Source organism: Pseudopodoces humilis, chromosome 18, assembly GCF_049639895.1.
Source record: "Pseudopodoces humilis isolate 2021_Gansu_Grassland_sample_001 chromosome 18, ASM4963989v1, whole genome shotgun sequence".
Classification (NCBI taxonomy): Eukaryota; Metazoa; Chordata; class Aves; order Passeriformes; family Paridae; genus Pseudopodoces; species Pseudopodoces humilis.
This window is the reverse complement of record NC_142217.1, coordinates 2,614,192-2,639,475: the sequence shown is the minus strand read 5'-3', so window position 1 is coordinate 2,639,475 and position 25,284 is coordinate 2,614,192. Positions and strand designations below refer to the sequence as shown.

Sequence of the window (25,284 nt, the reverse complement as noted above, 5' to 3'; positions counted from 1 at the left end):
CCAGCCCTGTAGGATTCTGTGTGTCATGGCTGAGTTCTGTTCATGTCCCTGCAGGTCTGTGTGTGCCATGGTTGTTAATAACTTGTGAGTGGGTAACCAACCAGGTCCCCATGATCCCTGTTCTGCTCAGCTATGCCCCATTTTCCACATGTGTTACCCCAGGAGTGATTTGATGACAGAAGACACTTCCTGAGGGTGCTGTGCTTTGTTGGTCCTGGTCTTGCTCACTGAGATGAAGGTGTTGCTGCCTGCTCGGGGGTCTGTGGTGCCGTCTCCCCTGTGGGGCAGCAAACCCCAGGCAGTGGAGGTGGAACACCCCACTGTGGTCCACTTACATCTGGTGCCTTGTCCCTATCAAGGGGCTGAGGCTGCTGGAGGAGATGGTTTTCCATGAATTTGGTTTTCCACGCAGACCGGAGGGGTTCCCTCAGACCCAGTGCTGGGGTGTATGAAGGCAGCAGGAGAGACAAGGGAGATACAGAGAGAGGTGGGGTGGCTGGAAGGACAGCAGGGATGGGATGGGATGGGATGGGATGGGATGGGATGGGATGGGATGGGATGGGATGGGATGGGATGGGATGGGATGGGATGGGATGGGATGGGATGGGATGGGATGGGATGGGATGGGACCAGCAGGCTGGCTCTGCAGTGGGGTAGGGTGGGGGTGTGATGGCAGGCCTGCTCCCTGCCCAGGAGGGACACAGCCCCTGACACAGTCTCCAGGACATTCTCATCCTTGTGCTGCTCACTGCTCCTCCTGGGTGCCTCAGGGAAAGGTCTTCCCCAGCCCGAGCTGCAGCCCTGGGTCCACTTTGTCAGAGGCTGCAGTGGCAGCAGAGCAACCAGGGATGGGAAGGGAGGAGAGGGGAAGGGAGGGAAGAGGAGGGCAGGGAGGGCACCCTCGTTTGCTCTCCATGCTGTAATTAGCTGGGCTGGCAGGCAGAGCTGCTGTCAGGCTGTTGACACCCAGCCAGGCTGTGGGCACGCAGGGCTGTGTGTAAAGTGCATGCTGCAGGACAGGGTGTAATTAATTAGCTGCAGGCTCTGGGAGCTGCGAGCTTACTACACAGATCCAGCTTCTCCTGCCTTTCTTATTTTTTAAACCAGAGATTAAAGATGGAACTTTACCTATAAACCAGCATAAACATGTAGGAGGATGGAAGTGCTCAAGGTCAGGGTGGACAGGATTTGGAGCAACCTGGCCTAGTGGAAGGTGTCCTTGCCCAGGGCAGGGGATGGAATGGGATGAGCTTTAAGGTCTCTTCCAATTCAAACCACTCTATGATTCTATGACCTGGTATGCCCAAATATTAAAAAATGACAAAACTATTTGTAAATACCAGGCATCACATGAATGCAGTTATGAGATCAGGCAGCTGACATCTCCAAAATGAGGCAAAATAAAAAACCCACCAGGTTTTAGCAGAAACACAGGCCTGGCCACGCTCCCCTCCAGCACGTGCTGTGCTCAGGGCTTCCCGCTATAAATAGCAGCGAGTTCAGCTCCACAGCTCAGCCCTGATCCTGCAAACACTTAAGCCCAAGTACAGCTCCTTCCCGATGTGCTCCAAGCTGCTGTAATAGTTTACAGGCTGTAATCACGAAAAAGAAGGAAAAATAAGGTGGAGAAGGGAGGGTGTGCAGCCCACCGGCAGTACTGGTGATGGGTGACTGGGCAGCCTGTGCTCCCCTGGCATGTCCTGCACCCTCCCTGCCGCTCCTCAGGGCTGGATGAACGACACCACGGAGCCAAAGTGCCCAGGCCTGTGCGTGAGTGTCCCCCTGGGTGCTGTGGAGCTGGCAGGTTTACAAGCTCCCGTGGTTTTGCCAGCAATTTGACAAGTTCTTCCATCCGGAGAAGCAGCAAGTGCAGGGTGTGGCTGTGCCGGCCCCGGCAGAGCTCCGGGAGCTCCTTCCATAGGGAGACTCCAGCACAGAGCCTGTGCGTGCCTGCGTGGCTGGCTGTGCATGAATGAATTCCTACAGGCATGCAGCAGTACAATAGGAGTGGAGAAAACAAAGTTTCCTGGATGAGCTCTCAGTAAAGAAATGCTTTGAAGCCTGGGTCAGCCTTAGCATGGTGTGAGCTGCGAGGGGTTTGTGGGTGAGCTCCCCTTGGCACGGGGTGTGTGGCTGGGGAGAGGCTCAGCTGGGGGAAGCAGGGCTGGGAAGATGCTGCAAGGGGTGGGAAGGCAAGGAGGGAGTGCAAATGGACTTGTTTAATGGGGGTGCTGCAGATGCTCATGAGCAGACTCGCCTTTCCTCCTGCAGGAAGGCAGGTTGATGGAGCTGGTGCTCCTTTCACAGCTGATGAGGAACCCCAAGTCACTGTGAGGGTCTGTGCTGCAGCCAGCCGAGCTGTGTGGGTGTAATTGCTGAGGGAGAGAGATGGTGGGGGGTCCCTGGAGCCATAGATTGTGTAATCAGGGCCAGGCTCCTTCCTCCTGCTCCAACAGATTCCTGCTCCACTGTGGAGTGAACCTGCAGGGGTGAGCTCCAAGCTGGAGGAGAATGAAGAGGAAACAGAATTGATGTTGGGAAATTTGACACTGTTCTGTCTTGGCCTGGTCCTGAAGAGTGTACAACCTGCTAGCAGGGCCAGGCTGAGCTACAGAAACATTGGAGTGAGGGGCCAGCGATGGGGCTGCTGTCCCTGAGAGCCCATCCCATCACTGCCCTAGGGCTCAGGGAGAGGGATCACAGAATCATGGAATACTCTGGAATGGACCCACGGGGATTGGACTCAAGCTGGACCTAAGAGCTGGAGCTCTGGCAGCCTCGGGGCTGTGCCCATTCCCTGGGGAGCCTGGGCAGTGCCAGCACCCTCTGAGGGTCACCCCATTTTCCAAAGAACCAGGTTTATGTTTGTGTTTCAGGCCCTAGAAAAACACCAAGACCTCCCCTCCTGGGTCCCAGCTGTGAGAGTGGGCGAGCAACCAGAGTTGCCATTGAGGCTCTGCTGGAGCTGGGTGGTGCCCACCTGCTCACAGAAGGATGTCCTGGCATTGTGAGGGGCTGGGGGCAGGCTGGTGTCTGAGCAAGGCTGTGGCATCAGGGAGACACTGAAACACAGCCCCTCTTCCCCAGTGGGTCTGTGGTGTCTTGGGCAGGTACCTGGAGGACACCAGGAGCTCCCCAGCTCCCGAATGTGGGGTTTGCTACTCTGCTGGGGGGTGGCTGCAAGGCCTTGGTTCTGTTCTCTGGATTACCTCAGTGTACCATGTGTGCATAGCCACGTTTCCCTTCTCCTTCCCACCTCAGTGGTCCAAACCCCCTTTTCTCTGGGTTCCAGCTTGTTTTTCACCTTCTATTGGACTCAAAGCCCAACTTGGATGTGCCTCACTGCTTGGATGTGCGGGCACAGGGTCAGGACTGTTTGCAGGTGAGTGTGAGAGCTGGGTCAGGCTCCCACTCTGAGCTGGCTGGGATGAGGAAGCTGTGGAAGAATGAAGGTGCTGGAGCCACTGGCATCCTCCCCTGGCTGGAGGGTCTGGGGAGGGGATCACCATCCCCTCCTTGGATCCTTTGCACTGAAGGCAGGAAGAGGCAGGATCACAATGGTGAGAGGCTGGGGCTGAGGGCTCACACCCCTCCCGTGGCCCCACAGGTGCTTTGGCCTTGCCAAAATACCATCTGCTGACAAAGACCCTTCTGTGATTCCCAGTAGGTTGTGTCCTCTTCCCTCCTTTCCTTGAGCCAGCCATTCTTGTCTGGGCAGCACTGCCTGCCCCACTTGACCCTTCTGCTGCCACCGGATTTGTTTGCTGAGTCACTCAACCTTTTTTAGACACCCTGATTGTCCATTCCTTGTTCTCCATACTTCAGCACACAGGCAGGATCTGCTCTCCATCCAGGATGGCCTTTGGGAATCTGGGCTGCCCAAAGCTTGGTGGCCTGGAGCTCCCTCTGGGACCCACACTGAAGGCAGGAGTTACCTCTGTGATTTTCAGCTCAGCAAACTGGCTCATCCAGCCTGAAATTCAGGTTTTAGGATTTGAGGGTTCATCTGGCCTCAGCTGATGTTTTGGGGCTGCTTGGGGCGCTGGCAGTGCTGTGGCTGTTTGAGGAGTGCAGTTTTGGGGGCTGATGATGGCAGGTGGGATGGGTGCTGGAGTCCACAGAGAGAAGGCAGCATTCCCAGAGCCCTCAGCCAGCTCTTGCCAGAGGGCTGGGGGGAAGATGGGGTGCATGGAGTAGCCAGCCTGGCCCTGCTCCAGCCCTTGCTTGGGGGGATGCTGTGAGCTGTGATGGGGGCTGCCATCTCCTGCCTCCTCCTCCCAAACAACCACTCATGTCCCAGGCTCTGAATTTTATTCCCCTTCTGACAGTCAGGCATCACCTCCTGATTACTCATAGCTGCAGCATGTTGCAGATCCACGGAGTCTGAGGAATGGCTGTGCCTGGGAGCAGAACCACCAGGATCCAGGGTGACAGCCGGGATGGGGGAGACAGGCTGTGCAGCCGTGGTCCCCAAACCCTGTCCTGCCCTGGGGGCCAAGCACCTCCTGCCCATGCCCAAACCCCCCTGGAATCTGTCCAGCACAGCTCCAAGTGCAGCTCAGGCACACTGAGGTCCCAGCAGGTGACAATGGCAGTGTGGCAGCACAGCCTGGAACCAGCGATGGCTCATGAGTTGGTTTTGCAGAATCCTCTTCTAGCATGGAAAAATCACTCATCCCTCAGTTTTCCTCTAGTTTGTTTTTAGTTTGTTTGTGTGGGCATTGATTACACCGGGAGTTACTGAGCCAGATTTTATTGGAATGACTTAGAAAGCTGCAACCTGTGAGCAGCCACCGGTCTTTGGGGATTATTTTTGTGTAGTTGCTAAATAATTGCATGAGGCTTCTTCAACCTTGCTAACAACTTTGTTCTCCCAGGGACACTGCCTAGAAAAAAAGATGAGCCAAGATTATGCTTGGCAACATTTATGAGAGGAAAAAGTACAACAGGATTGATGCCTGCTGGTGGGAAGAAATAAATAAAACAATATCTCTTCTTGGTCTGTCCATGAACATCATTGTTTCCAACCCCAGGTCTGTTATCTCCCCAGCATGGCTGAATTTTGGAATTTAGCACACTCCTTTAAATCACTCATCATTTCTGTCTGCAGCATGTTGTGCTAATTCTGACTAGGGACCAGCAGGGCTGGCTCTGGAGATGAGCTGGCCTAGGGAATCTGGGCTGCTATCTTACCTACATTGTATAACTCACACAATTATTTAGTTAGTGCCTGAAAAGTGAAGTTAAACGGATAAATTCAAGTGTTCCTGTTGGCCCAGATTCATAAAATCAAAGAGTGGTTTGGGTTGGAAAGGACTTTAAAGCTCATCCTGTCCCACCCCTTGCCAGGAGCACCTACCACTATCCCTGGTTTCTCCAAGCCCTGTCCAACCTGGCCTTGGAGACTTCCTGGGATGGGGCATTCATCATCTGGGACAGCACCCTTGTGTCCCACCTTCCTCCCCTGGCCCTGCTTGGGCACTGGAGGGATGCAGTGCATATCCTGGGAAGTTTTGGTGGCTGCCCTGCCCAGTGCCACGTGCCAGGGCAGCAGGGGCTGCTCATGCCCCCACGGGTGCCTCTGCCCATGGCCACAGTCCCTGACCTCAGTGTCTCAGGAGGAAAGGGTGGAGATGGGTGCAAGCCTTGCTTGAGGTGTTTGTTTTAGAAAGACAAGCTGATAAGAATTATTTCATTAAGGGACTTAAACTGTGCTTCCTCAGCCCTGAGTCATCAGTGAAGTGAGCAAGTGAGGAGCAGCAGTGGGTCCCGCCGGAGGGTGACTCACGCTGCCGCGTGGGGCTCGCAGGGACTCGGAACTGGGTGATGCTCCTCTCCCTCTGTCTCAGGATGGCTGGGGGCTCCCAGTACCCTGAGCAGCAGCAGGAGGTATCTGGGAGCCTGTGAGGCTGACAGCTCCCATCACTCAGCTCCCATCAATCACCCTGAGTAGTTTCTGCTGTGCTCATTTTTCTGCTATCTCAGGAATGCATGGAGTGGTTTGGGAGATCTGGGAATCTCCTGGAGATCTCTCAGCCCAATCCCCTGCTCAGTGCAGGATCACCTACCCTCGATTATCCTGGACACTCAGGACCGTGTCCAGTGAGTCTTGGATGTCTCTAAAGATGGAGACTTCACCACCTATCTGGGCAGGTTGTGCCAGTGTTGGATCAGCCCAATTTGGTGTCTGGCCATTGATCTGTGGGGCTTTGCTGAAGCTTCTTGCTTCTGTGACATCAGAGAAGCAGCAGGAACAGCCATGGGCTGTCCCCATCTCCACCTGGTGGGGTTGCTCAGAGCTCTTGGATATTGAGCCGTGGTGACATCTTAGAACCACAGAATCACACAATCTCCTGAGTTGGAAGGGATCCACCAAGATCATCCAGTCCAGCTCCAGCCCTGCCCAGACCCCCCAACAATCCCAGCCTGGGCATCCCTGGTAGCGCTGTCCAAACACTCCTGGAGCTCTGGCAGCCTCGGGGCTGTGCCCATTCCCTGGGGAGCCTGGGCAGTGCCAGCACCTCTGAGGGGAGAACCTTTCCCTGGGATCCAGCCTGAGCCTGCCCTAACACAGCTCCAGCCGTTCCCAATGAGCTTCTCACCCCAAAGGGAAGCTGCTGCTTGTGTGATCCCAGCTCTAACCCCAGAACTCTGTGTGCCCTGGGCTGAGCACGAGGATGTCACACATGCAGACTGACGTACCCTGTGCCGTGGGATGGCTGCAGCCTCCCCACTGTGCTGGTGACCAACCAACATCTCCATGCCGTGGAGAGGGTTACCCACCACAGAACCACATCCCCATCTTGCTGGCTTGTCCAGAGCTCCCTTTTGGTTATATTTTGGTGACGGTGGATCCCTGCCTGCTTCAAAGCTGGGGTTCTCCTCTTCCCGCTGACTTTGGTGGGAGCTCTGGCTTTTGGCAAAGGGAAGCTTTGGGATAGCTCTTGCAGGCCTGATTAGCATTCGTCCCCGCTGCTCCCGCTGTTTCGAGTTGGAGCTCGCCATTGCCTGGCAACCACAGAGCAAAACTACAACAGCCGCCCGGAGTCCAGGCGGTTGTGCGAGGCTGCACACACCGACACGCGGGGACAGGGACAGCAGCGGGGCCACCCCGCACTGCTGCTCACTGCCCCCCACCCCACAGGGTGCACGGACAAGGATCACCCCCAGGACAAAGAGGAAGAGAAGGAGGAGGAGAAGGCGAGGGCTGTGGCAGTGCAGCAGCTTTGGTGACACCCAGGTCTGGTGGGTCCGTGTCTGTCTGTCCCATGAGCATGCCACTGTGTTTGGCACAGCCTGCCCTGCACATCCCGTGCTGCAGGTCCCATTCTGTGCTCAGGGGGCTCAATGCAGCGGGGCCAGGGCTGGGGGCCAGTCCCTGCTGTGGACAAGTGGTGTTGGGGGAGAGACTGGGATGTGTGTGGGGCACACGGCCCCAGCTTCACGGCGTGAGGAGCTGTGCACCTGCTCTCTGTGTGTGCCGTGCACACACCTGGCCATGCCCCCCAGGTGGGGTCTGTGCAGTGCCCATTGCCCACAGCAGCCCCAGGGGGAGGCTTGGCCTCCCTGGGGTCTCACAGGGGACCCTGGCACAGCCCATCTGTGGTGCTCTCACACTTCTACTCCATCATGCTGGGGCTGGAGTTGGAGGGACAGGAACCTGAGCGAGCATTGGGGCTGTCTCTGCTTCCCAGTTTTGCAGGTGCTTGGGGACTGATGTGGTATTCTTGGCAGAAGAATTTTGTTGTCCTGCTCCTGGCAGGAACTGTGGGCCTGGGGCTCAGCCCCTCACCTGCCAGAGAGTCTTTGCAGGTGGTGGTGGCTCACCAAATCCACCAAACCCTGCACTTAGTCCTCTTTCCAGCTGGGCAGATTTGAAAGGACTTGGGTTGCCTCCTGACACAAGGTGCCACACTTCTGCAGGAGACACAGATATGCCTGAGTACATTGAGTTCAGATCTAATGCATCCTCTCACCTCTAGTTTAACTCTCTATTTTTACATCTTTGGCTGCCTGTGGCTAGAGGTCCAAGCTGTCCTGTCCAGCTAGCACACTTAAGACCCATCGTGCAGGAAAATAACATACACGTGCCTTTCAGTGCTTCCCCACAAATCCTCATCAGTGATACTTGCTTGGCAAAGGGTTAAAAAAATAAATACATCTGTCTTTTGTGTCTTGCAGAGCCTGGGGTCAGCGGACAAGAAGGACTTTTACCAGCCAAAGTAAGTGCCAGTAGCAGTGGTGAGTAATTGCATGGAAATTCCCGGCTGGTCCATATTACCCAGCAGCTCCATTGCTAAGATTAGACATTTCAGTGTACAAGAATAGCTGCTGCAATTACACAAGTGAGGATAACAGTGGAAGAGCTGTCAGTCTTGCTGGCTTCAGGGCATATGCAAATCCTTCCATCAGGTCAGAAGGAACCGTGACAGCTTGACTGAGCCTGGGGGACAGAGCCGGGAGAGGGGGGTGCATGGGTGACCTTTCCCACCTCTGGCTCCCTCTGCTCCTGGTTTGCACAGCTGAGCTGCTTTGGAGAATCGAAGGGTTTCCTTGTGTGTCACAATGGGCTGATCTCAGAGCGTGTCTCCCACAGCTGCATATTGACGCTGGTGCCCGTTGTCTTCCACCCGCTGTGCCTGGTACACCACTGTGAGCTGCAGGGGGAGAGCAGGGCAAGGGGCTTTTAGAGCTATGGACATGAGAAAGTTACTGCAAACCACTTCACCAACACAAGCTGTTGGTTACTTGGTGTGTGGTTTAGGTAACAAAACCTCGCTGCTGCATGGCACCTTCCAGGTAAGAAGGTTGTGCTTGCTGGCAGCACAGGTTTGTTCCCATCGTCATTTGGATAATGGCAGACTCTGTTAAAAGCCCTGCTGAGAGGTTGGGTTCTGCCCTGGTACTGAAATATGTGTTGTGCTGCTGAGCACTGTGGAACTTTGTGTTGATCCTGATTTGCTTGGGGAAATGAAGGTCTTCTGAAGAAACCAACCAAACAAAAAACATAGGTGGATTTGAAGTTGTGGGACAGTGCTCTGATGGGCAGGATTGTCAGCGGAGCATGGCTTTGGAAAATTCAGAAGTTGAGGATATTTCTCCTCCAAAGCTCACTGTCCTTCTGCTCTTGCTCACTCTTTGCTGCTTTCCCAAGCATTCCTGCAGCGCTACATCCCAGAAGTGCAAGCAGTGTGGCAGCATCCTTGGTCTGAGCTAGGCTTGGCTTCAGAGGAAGCACCAGGGGTGACAGGCTGTGTCAGGGAATGCTGTACGGATCTGCCTGCTCGCTGGCTGTGGTGGGAGAGTGTCAGCTGTGTGTATGTTCTTCAGTTATCTGCTGATTCCTCTTTATGCCACCAAGAGTTTTTAAAAACTCAGTGCTAGCTTCTAGGGTCCTTACTGAAAGTCTGGTTTGAGGGAGCTGCCTCAAAACACTGCCCCTGTTCACCCCAAGGCAGTGTGGCTCATCAGCTTTCCAAGACCTCAGGCAGATAAAGACTTCTGGAAATACAGAATATCTGTTTAATCCCACATGGCTTTCTGGGAGATCAGAGGAATATCACAGGAGGTTATGGAGTCATTGTGGATGCCACAACAACACGAACACACATTTGGCAAAGACTCATGGCTGTGTTTCTGTGACCTCTGCCAACAGCTGTCCAGGATTTCGGTGCTCCTGAGTGTTGTGCTGTGTTTGTGAGGAGTCTGTTTTGACAAGCAGGTTTGGAAGAGATTGAAGCGTCTCCCATGTCTCGGTTCCAGCTGAAGCTTTGGGGAGGCTTGAAGTAGGAGATTTGGAGAAAATCTGTAAAGAGCTCTTACTGTTCAGATTTCCTGTCATTTCCTGTGGTTTTGGCAGTTGGTAGCAACAATTTATGGCGCTGTGTTTATAATTCATCTCTGAGAAATGAGGAACGTTTCTCTACCTTGAATGGGTGAACGTGGGCTTCCCATCTTGCTGAAGGGTGGGGGCTGCCAGCTCTTGTAGGTTCAGGATGTTTTGTGGGTGTTTATTTCTCTGTTCCACAAGGCCACGGGACCTCCATGGTTTGGCCCAGCAGCTGTGACTTGGCTGGTTATCACACTGTGACTTTGGTTAGTGCCCAGCCCATTCACACCCCTCAGTGGCTGTTTTGGGGTTGAGATGGGTAAGATTGTGGCTGTGATGTGGCCTGGTACCACTGCCCCCATCCCATCTGGCATTTTGACCCACCAGTTGTCTGTTGGAACCCATCTGCAAGGCTGGACCGGGTGCTCTCGGTGGAGCCCTTCAGTTTCTGGCAGGGCTGGAACTGGTCTTCCTCAGCAGAGAAAGGTTGCTGGAAAATGCCAGAGGTTGGGTGGCCCTGCCAAGGATTTGAGGCAGCTCAGCTCTTCTGCAGCAGCTGCACAGCCCAGATTCACAGTTCTCCAAGCCCTGGGCAAGGTGGTGGCAAACAGCCAGAGCACGGGAAGCAGCTGGTTCCCAGAGCTGAGCTGAGCTGAGCTGTAGTGGTTCCTGGACACATCTGTGCAATGAGACTGGTGAGCTGAGAGAACTCTGGCAGTGTGTGGCTGGTCCTGCAGCTCCCATGTGCCAGAGCAAACTTGACTGTGCTTCTGCTTTTCCTTTTCTGGCTTCTGAGGCATTGACTCACCTGCCACCAAAGCCCTGAGCCGTGGGAGCAGGATTGGAGCCACCCTGCTCTTGTGTGAGGCTTTGGGGCTCTCCCATAGCAGGTCCTGAAAGCAGAAAAAGGAGACACACATGCCAAAAGTTTTGTCACTGCTCGTCCTGGGAGTGGCTCCTGCTCTGTTCCTTCCATGTTCAGCCACCTGCTGAATTTCCTTGTGTCTCCTGGAGTGACTCCTTTCCTCCCTTTGTTGCCTCTTCCCTTCAGAGATGGAAATGCTGTCCTCACCCCACAGTTCCTGTTAGTCTGTCTCAGCCAGCAGGCGGCTGTTTCCTAAGCTCTTGGAATATCCAAGTGCTGGTCAAGGGTATGGAGATGTGTCCAGCCTTGCTCATCAGCCTCTGATGGCCCTTCCCCCCCTCCCAGTCCAGCCATGAGGTTTTGAGGTACAGATCTCCTCAGCACACAGGGAGGTGTAGTGAGGGTGGAACTCGGCTACAGGAAGTCAGAGGTGCCCAGAATGGAGCTACTGGAGCTGAAACGCTGCTGCTGCCTGCTCTGGGGGATGCCCTTCTGCTTACAAGGGCTTCAGTGATGGTATTTATAGATATTCCTGCAAGAGCTGGCCCATATCAGGAGCTGGGTCTCCTGGTTTTTTAGTCTGGTTCCCTCTTCCCATGCTAAATAGAAGGATGCAGCCTGAGTCGAGAACGCTGAAGCGTTAATCTTCAGAAAAGTTACTTCAGCTGAGAACTGAAAGGGGTAGAGACCAGCCAAGGAAGGATCAGCACAGGCACATAAAGAGCTCCTGTAGCTCAAAGACCTCAGAGAAGAACCTGATGTGTTGGGAATGGCCACAAGTCCAGCTGTTAGTCAACATCTGCACAGGTATCCTCACCTGCAGTGACTGCTTCAGCCATCCCACATGAACAGGTACAGGTGCCTTCCTGTGTTTCCAAAACAGTGTGTCCAGATGTCAGAATGTGTCCAGATGATGGTTTATCCTGACCTAACAACTCTCATCTGATGCAGCCTGGGCATGTGCCTCCCCCAGTGCAGCCCTGGCTGCAGCTCTGCTGTGTCTGGGATCTGACAGAGTTTGTAGGGATGGGGGAAGAAACATCAGTCCCTCTGATGCTCACTCTTTTGTCAGCCCACTTTTGGAAGGTGCTGATACAGCTGTACAGCTGTAATGCTGTCAGAATATCCAGGCTTCCAGAGGTCCCTCCAAATTTCTAACACAGGGACCTGACTTCTCTGTCAAGGCAGCAAGGAGACAGTGAGTGAGGACCCAGGGGCAAGGACAGCATGCTCAGAGACAGGAATAGGCTTTCCTGGAACAGGAGGTAATAACTCTCCTGGCAGGGCTGGGTGGAAGTTTCTTGACAGGAACTGAGGTTGTCCAGTGTGTTTGCTAATTGCCCCTGGCACACATTTGCTCTTCGGTGTCAGGAACTCATCTTCTTTAAAGCAGAAAGAAATGTTGGTGGCAATGACACTCATAAACCCCCTAGCAAATGCAGACTTAAATACCTGGGTTTAATAAAGTGTCAGTGCTTTGCAGTGGGAGCTGCCCTCATCCCCCCTCCCTGCGCTGCCTCCGGTGCTGAGGGCGATGCTCAGCTGTCAGGGAGCCTCACTTGGGAGCAGGGAATATCTGCTAGGCACTCTGAGGTGTCAGGAGAGAAACAGCTGTAGTGACACCGAATGCTGTCCATTGATGTGCTCCTCCTGTCCCTTGGGATGGAGCGGCTGTCTCGGAGCTGTCCTGCAGCAGCAGGATCCCAGCATCCTTTCAGGCAGGCGCCTCGTGGCTCTGTCTCCATCTCGGATTAAACGCTGCCCCCGCCCTCTGTCCTCCAAGCTCAGATGTGCAAACACGCGGGGAACCTTTGAAACCACCTCCAGAAAGCAGCAGCTCCTGTTTGTTTTGCCTCGAAGTCATTACACAGAGCTGTCTCTGCAGCTAATTATTTGTCACCTGGCCCTCACAGCAGAACATTTCATCTCCCAGACTCCAATCTTGCCACACCAGCCCTTAGATGAAAGTGTTTCCTTGCTGAATCATTATCTTGTAAAACATTGGTGGTTTTAAGGCTCTAGAAATCAGTATTTACATTTTGGAAGCATTAAGGACCATCATAATAAGTGCGATGTGTTCCTAAGCCAGGTTTGCATTTCGGTACCTCCCTTCCCTTATTGCTGTACTATTGACAATAATCACACACAAATAGGCTGTGTTTGACTTCTGTGGTGGCTGAGAGTTGTTCAGCTGGGAGCTCAGGTTCCAAATGCTGAGCAGAGGGAGGAGGGACACATGGGAAGCGGGGAGGAAGAGATGGTGCTGGTGACACCAGGGATCTGTTGGTAGGAGAAGCAATGCCAAGATCACCTCTCCATACTGAAGGATACTCATTGGGGGTACTCAGTGGTGCAAGAAACTGTCCCAAAACCACCTGCACAGGTTTGGGGAATGCTCCCAGCTTTGGTTGTAGGAAAGGATGAAGCACCATCACCGACATCTCTGGTGGCAGTGGGATGGCAGAGCCGTGGAGGGCGGAAGAGAAGTGTTGGGGTCTGTGGGGTGGGTGCTCTTCGGATGGGTGCAGGTTGGAAGCTGAAGGGGAGTGTAGTCCTCCAGAAGGGATCATGAACACAGTCTCCTCACTGCTAACCCCAAGTCCTGGCCAAGGCAGATATCTGCAGAGACAAGGAGTGATCTCCGTTATAGACAACATAACTAAAAAATATTCTGGTACTGGTTGGGGTATCCTGGCAGTGGGGTGAGCCATACAGTAAAACTTATAAAATATTTCCCCTGGAGTTTGGCCAGTGGATTCAGTCTGAGCTCCAGGCAGGTGGAGGGGCTTTAATACTTTGGAGTGCAGAGAAAGGAAGGGAATCCTGGCACTTCAGAGAAATGCAGTCATTCAACAAATGCCAGTCAGTGAATGGAGAGCAGAGCTGACCCTGAGCAGCCTGGGAGCGGGGTGTTAGGAGAAGCAGGAATGAGCAGTGGGAAGCAGCAGGGAGCTGGGGATTAGCAGAAGTGGGAGTGAACTGGGGGGTATCTCTTGGCATGGGAGAGGGTTGCTCTGGACCTTTGCAGTGGGTGCAGGAGTTCAACTGATCTCCTGCCAGTTCAGAAGAGCCAGGTCCAGGCTTCTCCTCTGGGCTGTGGAGGGAACGGGACAGAGCCCCGAGGAGGAGCGGTGCTGGCAGGGATCTGACAGGAGCTCAGGCATGGAGGAGCCATCACCCTGCTGGTTTGTACTGTGGCCTCTGGGCTCCCTGCCCAGGGTAACATTGCTGTTTGCTTGGGAAGCTGCAAACTGGTACCAGTTTGTACCCAGGGATGAGAGCAGGGCCCCCTGCGGAAGGCCTGGCTGTCCTGCTCCTGTCCCCTCCCCACAGCAGCCTGGGAGGACAGCACTGCATTATTTGCAGTTTTTATTATTTTTTATTATTTGCCTGGGAGGTCCTGCTGAAGACCTTGGTTCTGGGGAAGTCTGGATGAACACAGCTCTTACGAATTTTCTTTTTTATTGCTCCTTGGGTGAGAGTGCTCGCCCTGGGCTCCTGTGCCCACTGAGCCTGGAGGATCATGGTGGGATACTCTGCACACAGAATGGGTCCAGAGGAGGCCACAAAGATGCTTCCAGGGCTGGGCCCTCTGCTCTGGAGACCTGCTGGGAGAGCTGGGGGTGTTCAGCCTGGAGAAGAGCGGGCTTCAGTGGCACCTCATTTCAGCCTTCCAGTAGTTAAAGGAGCTTATTAAAGAGAGAGGGAGAGACTTTTTCACATGGACAGACTGTGATAGGACAAAGGGGAATGCTTTTAAAGTAAAAGAGAGGAGATTTAGATTCGGTATTGTGGAGAAATTCTTTCCTGTGAGAGTGGTGAGGCCCTGGCACAGGGTGCCCAGAGAAGCTGTGGCTGCCCCTGGATCCCTGGAAGTGTCCAAGGCCAGGCTGGACGGGGCTTAGAGCAGCCTGGGATAGTGGAAGGTGTCTCTGCCCATGGCAGGGGGTTGGAATGAAATAGGTTTTAAGGCCCCTTCCAACCGAAACTATTTTGGATCCATGGTTTTTCAGGACACAGATGCCCTGGATGGCGTCAGGACCCTTCATAACCAGAATTAAGTATGTTGGCCCAAGAAAGGTTTGGACAAGCATTTGGTTTTAGTGGTCCCTGGAGCCCAAGGGGCAGCGGGAGGAGTTCTTGGGGCTGAACTCATTTCACTGTGCACTGGGTGCACAGGCCACAGGAGCACTGGACCAACCCCAGGCCCTGTGCCCACTCTCCCCTGGAAATGGTCCTCCTGCACCTGGTATAAAATAAAGTTTGAGTTTCTTGTTTCTCTGCAGCCTTTAATGTGTTAAGTGAGGTTGCAGTGTAGGGTCCTACTGTGCCAGTTGTCATAGAAACTTGCAGGGCTTTTTTTCCCTGATCCCCCCAGCCCCTTTCTTTACACCAAAGCAGAGTTAGATTTTGTCCCCCCTGTAATTTCAATTCCATTTCAATTAAAAACCTGCCTGGGCCTGATTCCCTGTCTCCAGCACTGCCACACAAGGACCCAAGGTCTTTCTGTCATGCTTCCTGTTGTCCCAGCTGAAGGCTCTGTGTTCCTCAGTGTGTAGCACTGAGGGGATTCTGTCCCCATGAAATGCCAGCAGGGATTGAGGCTCAGCCCTTGTCCTCCTGCAGTGCTTTTGGGCAGCACAAGACTCCTTGCTCACCTTGGGCTCCCTCTCCTTGCTGCTTTTCCAGAAGGAGGGACCAGAGTGGGCACGGTCCCTCTGTGCCGGGGCACTGGGGCTCCCTGAGCCACTGATGGGGACATTGGGATGGCATCTGCCTGCCCTACTGCTCTGAGCTCCCGTCTGGTGCTGGGAGGACGATGCTGCCAGCTCAGCGCCCAGGCTGGCACAGGAGGCACCTGAGCACCAGCTGCAGCCCTGCAGCGATTGCAGTGCCTGGCATTAATCATGGAAAGGCAATTGAGCGTAGGAAGATGGGCATTTTTCAACCAATAACCAAGCCTGCATTCTCCTCTAAGCAAGAGAGCAAAATGTTTGCTGCAGTGAGTCAACACAGAGATGCTTTAGCCATGGAGGTACTGCTCCCACCCACTGCAGACATCGGTCCCAAAGACAGCCGGGTACAAAAGGGAGAAGTGGGGAGAGGAGGTTTCCTGAGCTGCTCAGCCACTAATCCCTGCTGGGCTTTCTCCAAGACAGAGGGATCCTCTCCTTCATGCTTTGCTTCTGGCTGGGGACTCCTCAGAGGTAGCTGGACTTACAGCTCAGAACTCCTGCTCTGAGGAGCTCAGTGCCACCCCATCTCCTCATTGCTCCAAGGCCAGGACTATCTCATAGGATCCCAGAATGGTTGGGGTCAGAAGGAACTCAGAAACTTGTCCAGTTCCACCCCTGCCATGGGCAGGGACACCTTCCACTATCCCAGGCTGCTCCAAGCGCCGTCCAACCTGGCCTTGGACACTTCCAGGGATCCAGGGGCAGCCACAGCTTCTCTGGGCACCCTGTGCCAGGGCCTGCCCACCCTCCCAGGGAACAGTTTCTTTCTAGCATTTAATCCAAACCTGCTCTCTGACAGATTGAAGCCATTAAACCCCTCCTGAGCCTTCATCCTGTGCATGGCAGGAGTCAGCCCTGGAGCTCCAGTTGTCTGCTGGGATTCCTTTGGGTGGGATTTAGGTCTGTTAGATCACTCCTTTGGCCTCCCATGTGCTGCAGGGATATGAATTGCCCATAAGCTCCTGAGAGGATTTGGTTGCCTTCTGAGACTTATCTAATTCTCTGACCATCCCTGAGATGTATCTAATCCTGACCCAAAACTCACTGGAATTTACTGGGCTCCACTTCCCAGTCCCTGCCTCCTGGCATGTCTCGCTGATAAAAGCAGTTGGCACCACTCTGGCTTTTGGTGGGTGGCAGATTTTTATCAATAAACTCAATATAGCTCAAATCTTTTGCAGCATGATATTTTCTCCAGCTGTCAGATCAATTTTGTGACTCATCCCTCCAGGCTCTGCTGTTTTAGTGTCCCCTTTAAATGTGGACACCTTAATTGTAGGAGTGGCAGTGGCAGTCCCAGCAGTGCAGTACGTGCAGCTCTCCTGCTCTCCCCCAAGAACTGCATCAGCTTTTTTCATCACAGCATCACATTAGAGCCTTGTGCTGGACTGCTCAACCGTGGTGACCCCTGACTCTTTCTGGAGGCTCCCTCTTGTCTGGGATCCAGTCCCTGTTCAAAAATACAGCCTGAAATCCCTCTCTGGAGCTGTGTTAGCCCGTGCTGGGCTGCATTATCATGTACAGTGTTTGAATGGGCTCAGCATTACCAGGCAGCCCACATTTCCCTCTCTCCTCATCAATATTTACCATTACATCAATCTTCCTGTCATCCGCTAATTTTTTGAGTGAGGATTTTGTATTTTCATCGTGATCATCAATGGAAATATCGACTGGCACGTTCCCCATGGAGCCTCACTAACGATTCCCCATTGACACCTCCTGTGTCAGACCTGTCAGCCAGCTCTAAATCTATTTAAAATGCTTGATATGGGCTGCACAGCCCCATCTTCTGAAATCAGAACATCAAGGAGCACTGAGAGCTCTGCCTGCACAGGGCCTTTTCCTGCAAGCGAGTGTTCATTACAGAGTGACATCAGGCTCATTTGACAAGATCACTTCCACCAGGACACACCAACTGACTTTAATTAGAACTTACATCCTTTAATTATTTCTTAATTTAATTCCAGATGAGCCCTGCCTTCTGGGTCCTGTATCAGGCTGACCATTTGGTTGTTAACTAGGTCACCCTTGCTGCTGGGTGGGAATGTTGGGGGGAAGGAGCCATTTCCATCTGGATGTGGCAGCCTGAACTTTGCTCAAAACAAGCAGCAGAGCCCAAAAACCTCTCCCCAGGTTTGGGTACGTGTTGGCTGTGCTGGCTGCTTGGTGCTATTTAGCCACATTTGACACACATGGATGCTAATGATTTAGGAGAGCTTCATCTCTCCTAGGAATTAGTTTACTCACATTTTTTTCCCAAACACAGAATAAATGTGGACTGTGTTTTCCTTTTCTGCATCATTTGAGCAGTCCTACAAACTCTGCTTTAAAGTAGCTCCAGTGCTCCTTAAAACCAGAGCTATTGCTAGCCTTTGTTTGGCTCCCAATAGCGTATTTTCCATGTCCAGCCATGCATTTTCCCCTTCTTTAGTTTACCTAATAATTTTCCTACATATTGTAATACTTCATTTGTATTGACCGCTCTATTCTGCACTCCATGGCAGGAGGTTGGAACTAGATGGAACCCAAATCCTCCCATGGTTCCATGATTTTACTGCTGGCTCTCTAAGTCTCCCAGCGAGCTGATACATTATTTCTTATCCATTGGGAACATGCATTTAAGGCTGAGCTCCTGCAGCTGGCTTAGGTATGATGTGCCTTGTCCCAGTCCTTGGTGAGAAGGTAAATACGTGTTTATTCAAGCACCAACTGCTAAAAGATCTGTAATTCCAAAGAAAAATGTATAATGGTGTGTATTGTAAGTGTGCAGTGCCCTCCTCTTCGCTCCCTGCCACCCTCCCACGCAGGCACAGCCCATCACATACAGCAGTGTAGCAGTTCCTGGAGTGCTGAGTGCCTTCCATTTCTCTCAGGAGGGAAAATTTCCCATTCCTCATTCTCTGTTCTCCACCTTGCTGCCTCACGTCGTCTCAAGAGCTTTGTCCCTCAGCACAGCACAAGCAGGGCTCTGATCCAGTTTCTTGGAACAGCCACAGATTAATCTGGGTTTTTATTCAAATACCATTGTGGGTTTTTTTTCTCTCCATGCTCCCACCTGCAGTGCCAGATCGACAGCTGGGCCACGGCACTGGAGACTCACACGAGGGTTTGGGTTGGAAGGGACCTTAAGGATCATTGAGTTCTACCCCTCTGCCATGGGCAGGGACACCTTCCACTGTCCCAGGTATCTCCAAGCCCCATTCTTGGAACACTTCCAGGGATGAGGCAGCCACAGGTTCTGTGAGCAATCAGCTGTATCTCCAGGAGCTCCTCTGGCTCTGTCTCTGGGAGGGACGATCAGGTGGGATTGGGCTGTGCTTGGCAGACTGCAGGGAGACATGGAAATAGTGCTAATTTGCTCAGGGAAAAGTGTGACTAAGGGTGTTAAAGGAGGAAACATGCTGTCTTTCCTGCATCCTGACAAAGCTGTGTACATGGAGGGTGATCCAAGGATTTCAGCTTTCCTCCATGTTTCTGGCATTGACAGACACAAGATTTAGGGCAGTGTGGTGGCTGTGCAGTGGGAAGGGATGAGGGTGAGCGTGCTTATTTGTCTCTTCAGGCTTAGGACATCATGTGAAAGGGTATCACGACCAGCATTCCATCTCATTTATGGGGAAATTAATTCTCATCTCCCCATGGACTGCACAGGGAACCTGGGAAGGCAGTGCAGAGCTCTGCCATCAGTGCTGCCACTGGTGGCTGCCACATATACTGAATACAGGATGAGCTGATAATAATCACTGAAGAATCATGGAATCACAGAATGGTTTGGCTTGGAAAGGACCTCAGATCTCATCTTGTTCCAGCCCCTGCCACAGGCTCCTCCAACTATCCCAGGTTGCTCCGAGCACTGTCCATCCTGGCCTTGGACACTTCCAGGGATCCAGGAGTAACCACAGCTTCTCTGGGCACCCTGTGCCAGGGCCTGGAACAATGAATAATGGTATTTACACCTAAATTTAAGGCTTGACTGAATCAAGCTGTGGACAGCCCAGGCAGGCTGATTTCAGGCGGACTTTGGAGCATTTTACTAAGGGATTGTGGGAGATCAGCCACAGGAAAACACCACTTTGCCCCACATTAAATGGAAACGTGTGTGGTGCTTTGAGGAAATGGGCTGGAGAAGCGAATGAAAGGAACTCTAGGACCTGCAAGTTCCCAGTTTTAGATTTGAAACAGAAAAGCCTTCCCAGTGAATGCTTCAAGAACACCTCTGGAGATGACAGTTCTCCAGCAGGGTCTATTGGAAGTTTTCCTTTGCAGTTTGAGGTAGGAAGGGAAAAGCACCCAGGGAGAGAAAGCTCAGCTGCACTCATTGTCCCCTTGGATGTCAGAAGTGCTTTGTTTTCCAGAAATGCTTATTATTCATGCAGTGTCTCACCAGGCAGCTGGAACAGAGCTCCAGCACGGGGCTGGTCCTGGCATGGGCTCTGCCATGGAGCTGTGCCGTGGCTTTTCCCTCCTCATGGGACATCCCAGCAGAGCCAGCAGTGGTGCTTGGTGCCTGCCTTTGGCACCACTGCCCAGGCCCGCTGGGTCATCTTTTCCTCATGGTGTTGCTCTTTTGTCCCTCTGCATTCTAGGCTACATCTGGCAGATGTGGGGGCTTAGTGTTGCTTGTCCTGAGGGTGCTCCCAGCAGCAATGTTCCCAAAGGAGACACAGCACAAGACCTGCTGTCTCCAGATGTGTCCAGGCTGCCCCTGTGCCTGCACAGTGTCTTCACTGCCTGCTTTAGGTCCTGGTTGTGCCAGGTCCCTATTCTGCAATTTGTCCACCTGCCTTTGCCATTTCCATCCCAACTGAATGGTTCTGAGGATGAGGAGGACTCCGCTTCTGGGCTTTTGTCAGGTTTCTCTGTTCTCTCACCTCTCCTCAGCTGGAGTGTGTTGCTGAAAGCTATGATATGAACCAGAAATCAGACTCAGCCTCCCAACCAGTTTCCAGCCATCTCAGACTGGTTTCTTGCCATCTCAGAATGTTTTCTAGCCATCTCAGAATGGTCTCTCCCCATGTTGGCTTTGCTGCTGTAAATCAATGGCTCCATCAGCCATGAAGCTGATCTCTGAAGGCTGGGTGGGGGAGCGCAGCTGCTTCTGCATACACTGGCTCTGCTCCATTGAGAGTGCCCTGTGGAGTCAATCCCACCTTTCTTTGGGGTTTTGTTGGCTGACTGGAGCCCCCAGTGCTGTCCCCAGGAGGGACCACGTGCATCCCAGCAGCGTGATGGATCCCACGCTCTCGCAGCTCCTGGGGATATCCTGCCCCATGGGGACACCGGAGGGGGTGTCAGCCACAGCGAGTGAGAAACTGTCAATATTTGTACACAAAGGCCACGCTGAAATCCCTGTCCCAGTCCAGACATCAGAGGTGTCAGTTTTGATTTCCCAAGCACAGAGAGAGCCCTTTCAGCTCCAGCCTGCTCAGACACTGCAGCTTTAATGTCCAAGCACCCAGCGTGTTTCCACTCCCCTCAAATGCATCAATCAGGTCTCGGTGAGGCTCTGAAAGAGCCAGTTTGTTAAACAAACACACTTAGTGTAAAAAGTTTATTCCAGTTAATTGGGACTTCATTGCAATGGAAACAAATTACCCAGCTGTCATCTGCCAAGGCAAACAGCAGCGGGGGAGCAGGGGTCCTGGCCAGGCGGGAGACAAACAGCCATCTCAGGCAACCTTATTTATGGCCTTTTTATGTATTTCTGTATTTATTTGGACATTCCTGAGCCGGAGAGCTGGGCTATTGCCGAGCTGCATGCCCCAGCACTTGCACGGTGCATGTTATCTGCCTCTGGGGCTCCTGGGCAGAGAGCTGGCACCGGCCCAAGGCGCTGCCCTGCGGATCCCTGGGCTGGGGTCTGTGTCCCTGGGGACATCCCTGCAGCATGTCCAGGGCTCCTGCTTCACAGCCAGAGAGGAGGTGCTGGATGGGAACGGCAGGGCGAGCTGCTGCTCCCTGGAGGCTGGGGATGTGAGGGATGCGGGGGTCAGGGAGGCACCCGGGAGGGAAGGGGCTGGTGGCCACTGGGAACTTCGCTCCTGTGCTTCCATAGCTCCTTGCCCAGCGCTAAAGCTGCTACACCCCCGCAGGGGTGCCCTGTGTCGGCATCGACCCCACGGGCGAGTCCCCATCACCACTCCAGTGCTGTCCTCCCCTCCCGGCCCAGGGAAGTACTTGAGGAGAATCGGGAGCACTGCCTGATGAGGCTCCCACTCATTCCCAGCTCACCCGATTTAACAAACACCCTGTCAGCACCCTTCTTCCCCTCCCGGAGCTTTTATCGGGAACGAGGGAGCGAGGAGCTGGGATGGGGCAGGCAGGGAACAGGGAACAGGGAACAGGGAACAGGGAACAGGGAACAGGGAACAGGGAATAGGGAGCAGGGAACAGGGAACAGGGAACAGGGAACAGGGAACAGGGAACAGGGAATAGGGAACAGGGAACAGGGAACAGGGAACAGGGAACAGAGAACAGAGAACAGGGAACAGGGAACAGGGAACAGGGAACAGGGAACAGGGAACGGAGAACAGGGAACAGGGAACAGGGAACAGGGAATAGGGAGCAGGGAACAGGGAACAGGGAACAGGGAGCAGGGAACAGGGAACAGGGAACAGGGAATAGGGAACAGGGAACAGGGAACAGGGAACAGGGAACAGGGAATAGGGAACAGGGAACGGAGAACAGGGAACAGGGAATAGGGAACAGGGAACAGGGAACAGGGAACAGGGAATAGGGAACAGGAAACAGGGAATAGGGAACAGGGAACAGGGAATAGGGAACAGGGAATAGGGAACAGGGAACAGGGAACAGGGAACAGGGAACAGGGAATGGAGAACAGGGAACAGGGAATAGGGAACAGGGAACAGGGAATAGGGAGCAGGGAGCAGGGAATAGGGAACAGGGAACAGGGAACAGGGAATAGGGAACAGGGAACAGGGAATAGGGAGCAGGGAACAGGGAACAGGGAACAGGGAACAGGGAACAGGGAGCAGGAAACAGGAAACAGGGAACAGGGAATAGGGAGCAGGGAGCAGGAAACAGGGAACAGGGAACAGGGAACAGGGAATAGGGAGCAGGGAACAGGGAACAGGGAACAGGGAACAGGGAATAGGGAGCAGGGAACAGGGAACAGGGAACAGGGAACAGGGAACAGGGAACAGGGAACAGGGAATAGGGAACAGGGAACAGGGAACAGGGAACAGGGAACAGGGAACAGGGAACAGGGAACAGGGAACAGGGAATAGGGAGCAGGGAACAGGGAACAGGGAACAGGGAACAGGGAATAGGGAGCAGGGAACAGGGAATAGGGAACAGGGAACAGGGAACAGGGAACAGGGAATAGGGAATAGGGAACAGGGAATAGGGAGCAGGGAGCAGGGAGCAGGGAGCAGGGAGCAGGGAGCAGAGCTCTGTGGGCCCCAGGCTGTGCAGGGAGCCAGGCAGGATGAGGCTGGCTCCCGCAGCCGGCACGGATGTGACAGATAAAGCCGTGGGATTAGCAGCGTGTATGGTGTCAGGAGAGCAGCATCCCCTTCACTGCAGCAGTCACCCGAGCTGAGCCAGCCTGGGGGAGGCAAGGGCAAGACATGGAATCCTCCCGGCTCCCGACCCTGCTCCTGGGTGGGCTCTCCCTGCCTCATGTCCCTCCAGTCCTGCCCTTTGGATCCGGGGGGGCTGTGCCATGGCTGGGGTGGGGACAGACCCAGGACGCTGTCCCAGACCATGGATGGGTGCGGCCCCCCACGGCACATCTCTGCTTGTAGATGTACAACAGGTACATCCTGGTGTAGATGGCAGCATGGCACAAACATGGGGGGCTCTCCCAGTCCCTCTTGGGATGGATTCTCTTCCCTGCTGGCCTTGGGGATGTGGAGGACAGGGACAGCTCTCTGCCCATGTGCTGGGATCTCAGTGGGCTGAGAATTCTCTTGTGTGCCTGGTGAACAAACCCAGGGCTCTTCCACCCTGCTGACTTACCACAGCCAGGCCAGATTCTTCTGGTACTGTGAAGTCCTAAAATTCACATTTGAATTTCACATTGCAATTGAGTTGCCATCCAGAGCTTTTTATCCAGTTTCCAGTGAGATCAACGTGACCCACACTCTGAGGTTTCTGTCTGTGATGGCATAGGGGTGGGAGGCCTGGATTGGGATATGCATCCTTGGAGGGGTCTGAGAGGGAGAAATTAGCAGAGCCAAGCATTGATAGATACAGAGTTGAGTCCTAAGATTGGGCTGATCTTACCAGAGGGATGTGGGAAAGATGGTGACCAGAACTGGAAAGGACACGAGATTTGCCTCAATTTCTGGAGCTTAGAATGGGAGGAAGAGGGATTAGGGAGTTTAACTGAAGCACCTCGGTTCCTTGGAGTCAGCTGGCGCATCTTGAGAGACAGTCTGAAAACACAAAGGTAAGAAACAGCAGGGAATCAATGCCATGCTTCCCTGTATAGGAGCTGATGTCTGTTGGAGGCAGAGGCAGCGAAGCCCCCTCAGTCCCACATTCCTGTGCCCCCACTCTCTGCAGGATCCTTGGTGGGCAGAGCCAGGGCTCAGGGTGCCAGGCATCTCCCTCCTCCACCTGGCAACCCTCTATTATTAGGGATTTTAGCTTTCCCTTTCTAGATTGATTTGGTGGTGGTGGTTATTTTTAGCTCCTCCAGTGCCTTGCAGATTCCTTGAGGGATTCTTTCTTTGCTTCTCCCTCCCACAGGTTTGTTTGTAATGGAGCCACGTTGATTTGGCCACAAGCAAGAGGTTCCAGCGCCGGTGGGGGCTGTGCTGCTGCTCAGGGAGCAGATCTCCCCCTGGTTTAACTCAGCTTGATGTGTCCATGGGGTGCTTCCCTATGCTGGGAAGGAGCAGCGCTCCCCCCTACAGCCAGTGGTGTGGATCCTGTGCAGTCCCCACCCAAAATCACTGCCAGAGCACACTGGGTGGCTCGGTGGCTCCTTCTCCCCTTGCTGCTCTCTGCACTGCCCTCCCTGAGTGTTCTCTCTTTTCACTACCCATGGGGAGAAATTCAGATCAGCATCACTGTACATGGAAACAAACCCCAGGCTCCTCCTGCAGCTCCACAGCTAGGCTGGATGGAAATTTTTCAGCATATTTTAAAGCCCAGCACAAAGTAATTCAAAACAAGTTGCGGGTATATTTTGGACTCTGGCGGAGCTGTTGTTACCGCCTCACTTCACCCACTGGCTGTCCCAGACAAGGGCTCACTTTGAGTGTTCCCTTCTGCTGAGCAGGGGGCAATGTTTTCATTCCTGATTTAGAGCGTCTGTCCCATGGGGGTCCAGCCCTGTCTTCCACTGAGCCCAGCACAGCCAGGAGCCCATGGCTCACCTGTCACCACCAGCTCCAGGGCTGCATTAATGTTCCCTAGAAAATGTGACTCTCTTTGGACTCAGCTGTTCTGCTCACCTGGGGTTGACACTTGGTGGAGCATGTGTGAAGGTACAGTTTGTGCTCTGTTTTTTCCAGGATTTTTGTTTTGTAGAGCAGAGTGAGTTGTGCTTGTTTTTAGACACCTAAAGTATAGGTTGATGCTCAATATAGGTTTGCTGGTTTTCCTAGGGAGAGGCAGCCCTGAGAGGTCTCACTCAGGTAGGGCTTTGGTGGTGGCATCTCCATCACATCCAGGAAAGTGTTTTTCTGGAGCACTGATTTCCACAGGCTGCTCTTACCTGGGAGATGAGCACATGCTGAAGTGTTTTGTTGGACTTGTTCTTCCAAAAGGAGTCCTGCAGTGGCCAAGGAGAACCTTTCAAGCCTGAAAACCACTCAAGTTTACAACCAAACCATTCAAGCAAACCTGAAAGCCACTTGCAAGACCACAAGCATCATGGTGTG

General features: G+C 53.4%; 1 protein-coding gene across 9 annotated transcripts in view; it reads left to right on the top strand.

The window, feature by feature from the left end:
• LOC102110019 (ankyrin repeat and fibronectin type-III domain-containing protein 1-like) overlaps positions 1-25,284 on the top strand; it is a 245,663-nt gene that overhangs the window by 164,611 nt on the left and 55,768 nt on the right. For 8 of the 9 annotated variants that reach the window (XM_088064291.1, XM_088064296.1, XM_088064292.1 and 5 more), the window contains one exon: positions 8,182-8,222. In XM_088064291.1, coding sequence (XP_087920417.1) covers positions 8,182-8,222 — 41 coding nt within the window. Of the gene's footprint in view, positions 1-7,205; positions 7,241-8,181; positions 8,223-25,284 lie in introns of those variants that run through there. The other variant, XM_014252472.2, reaches the window with a different exon arrangement.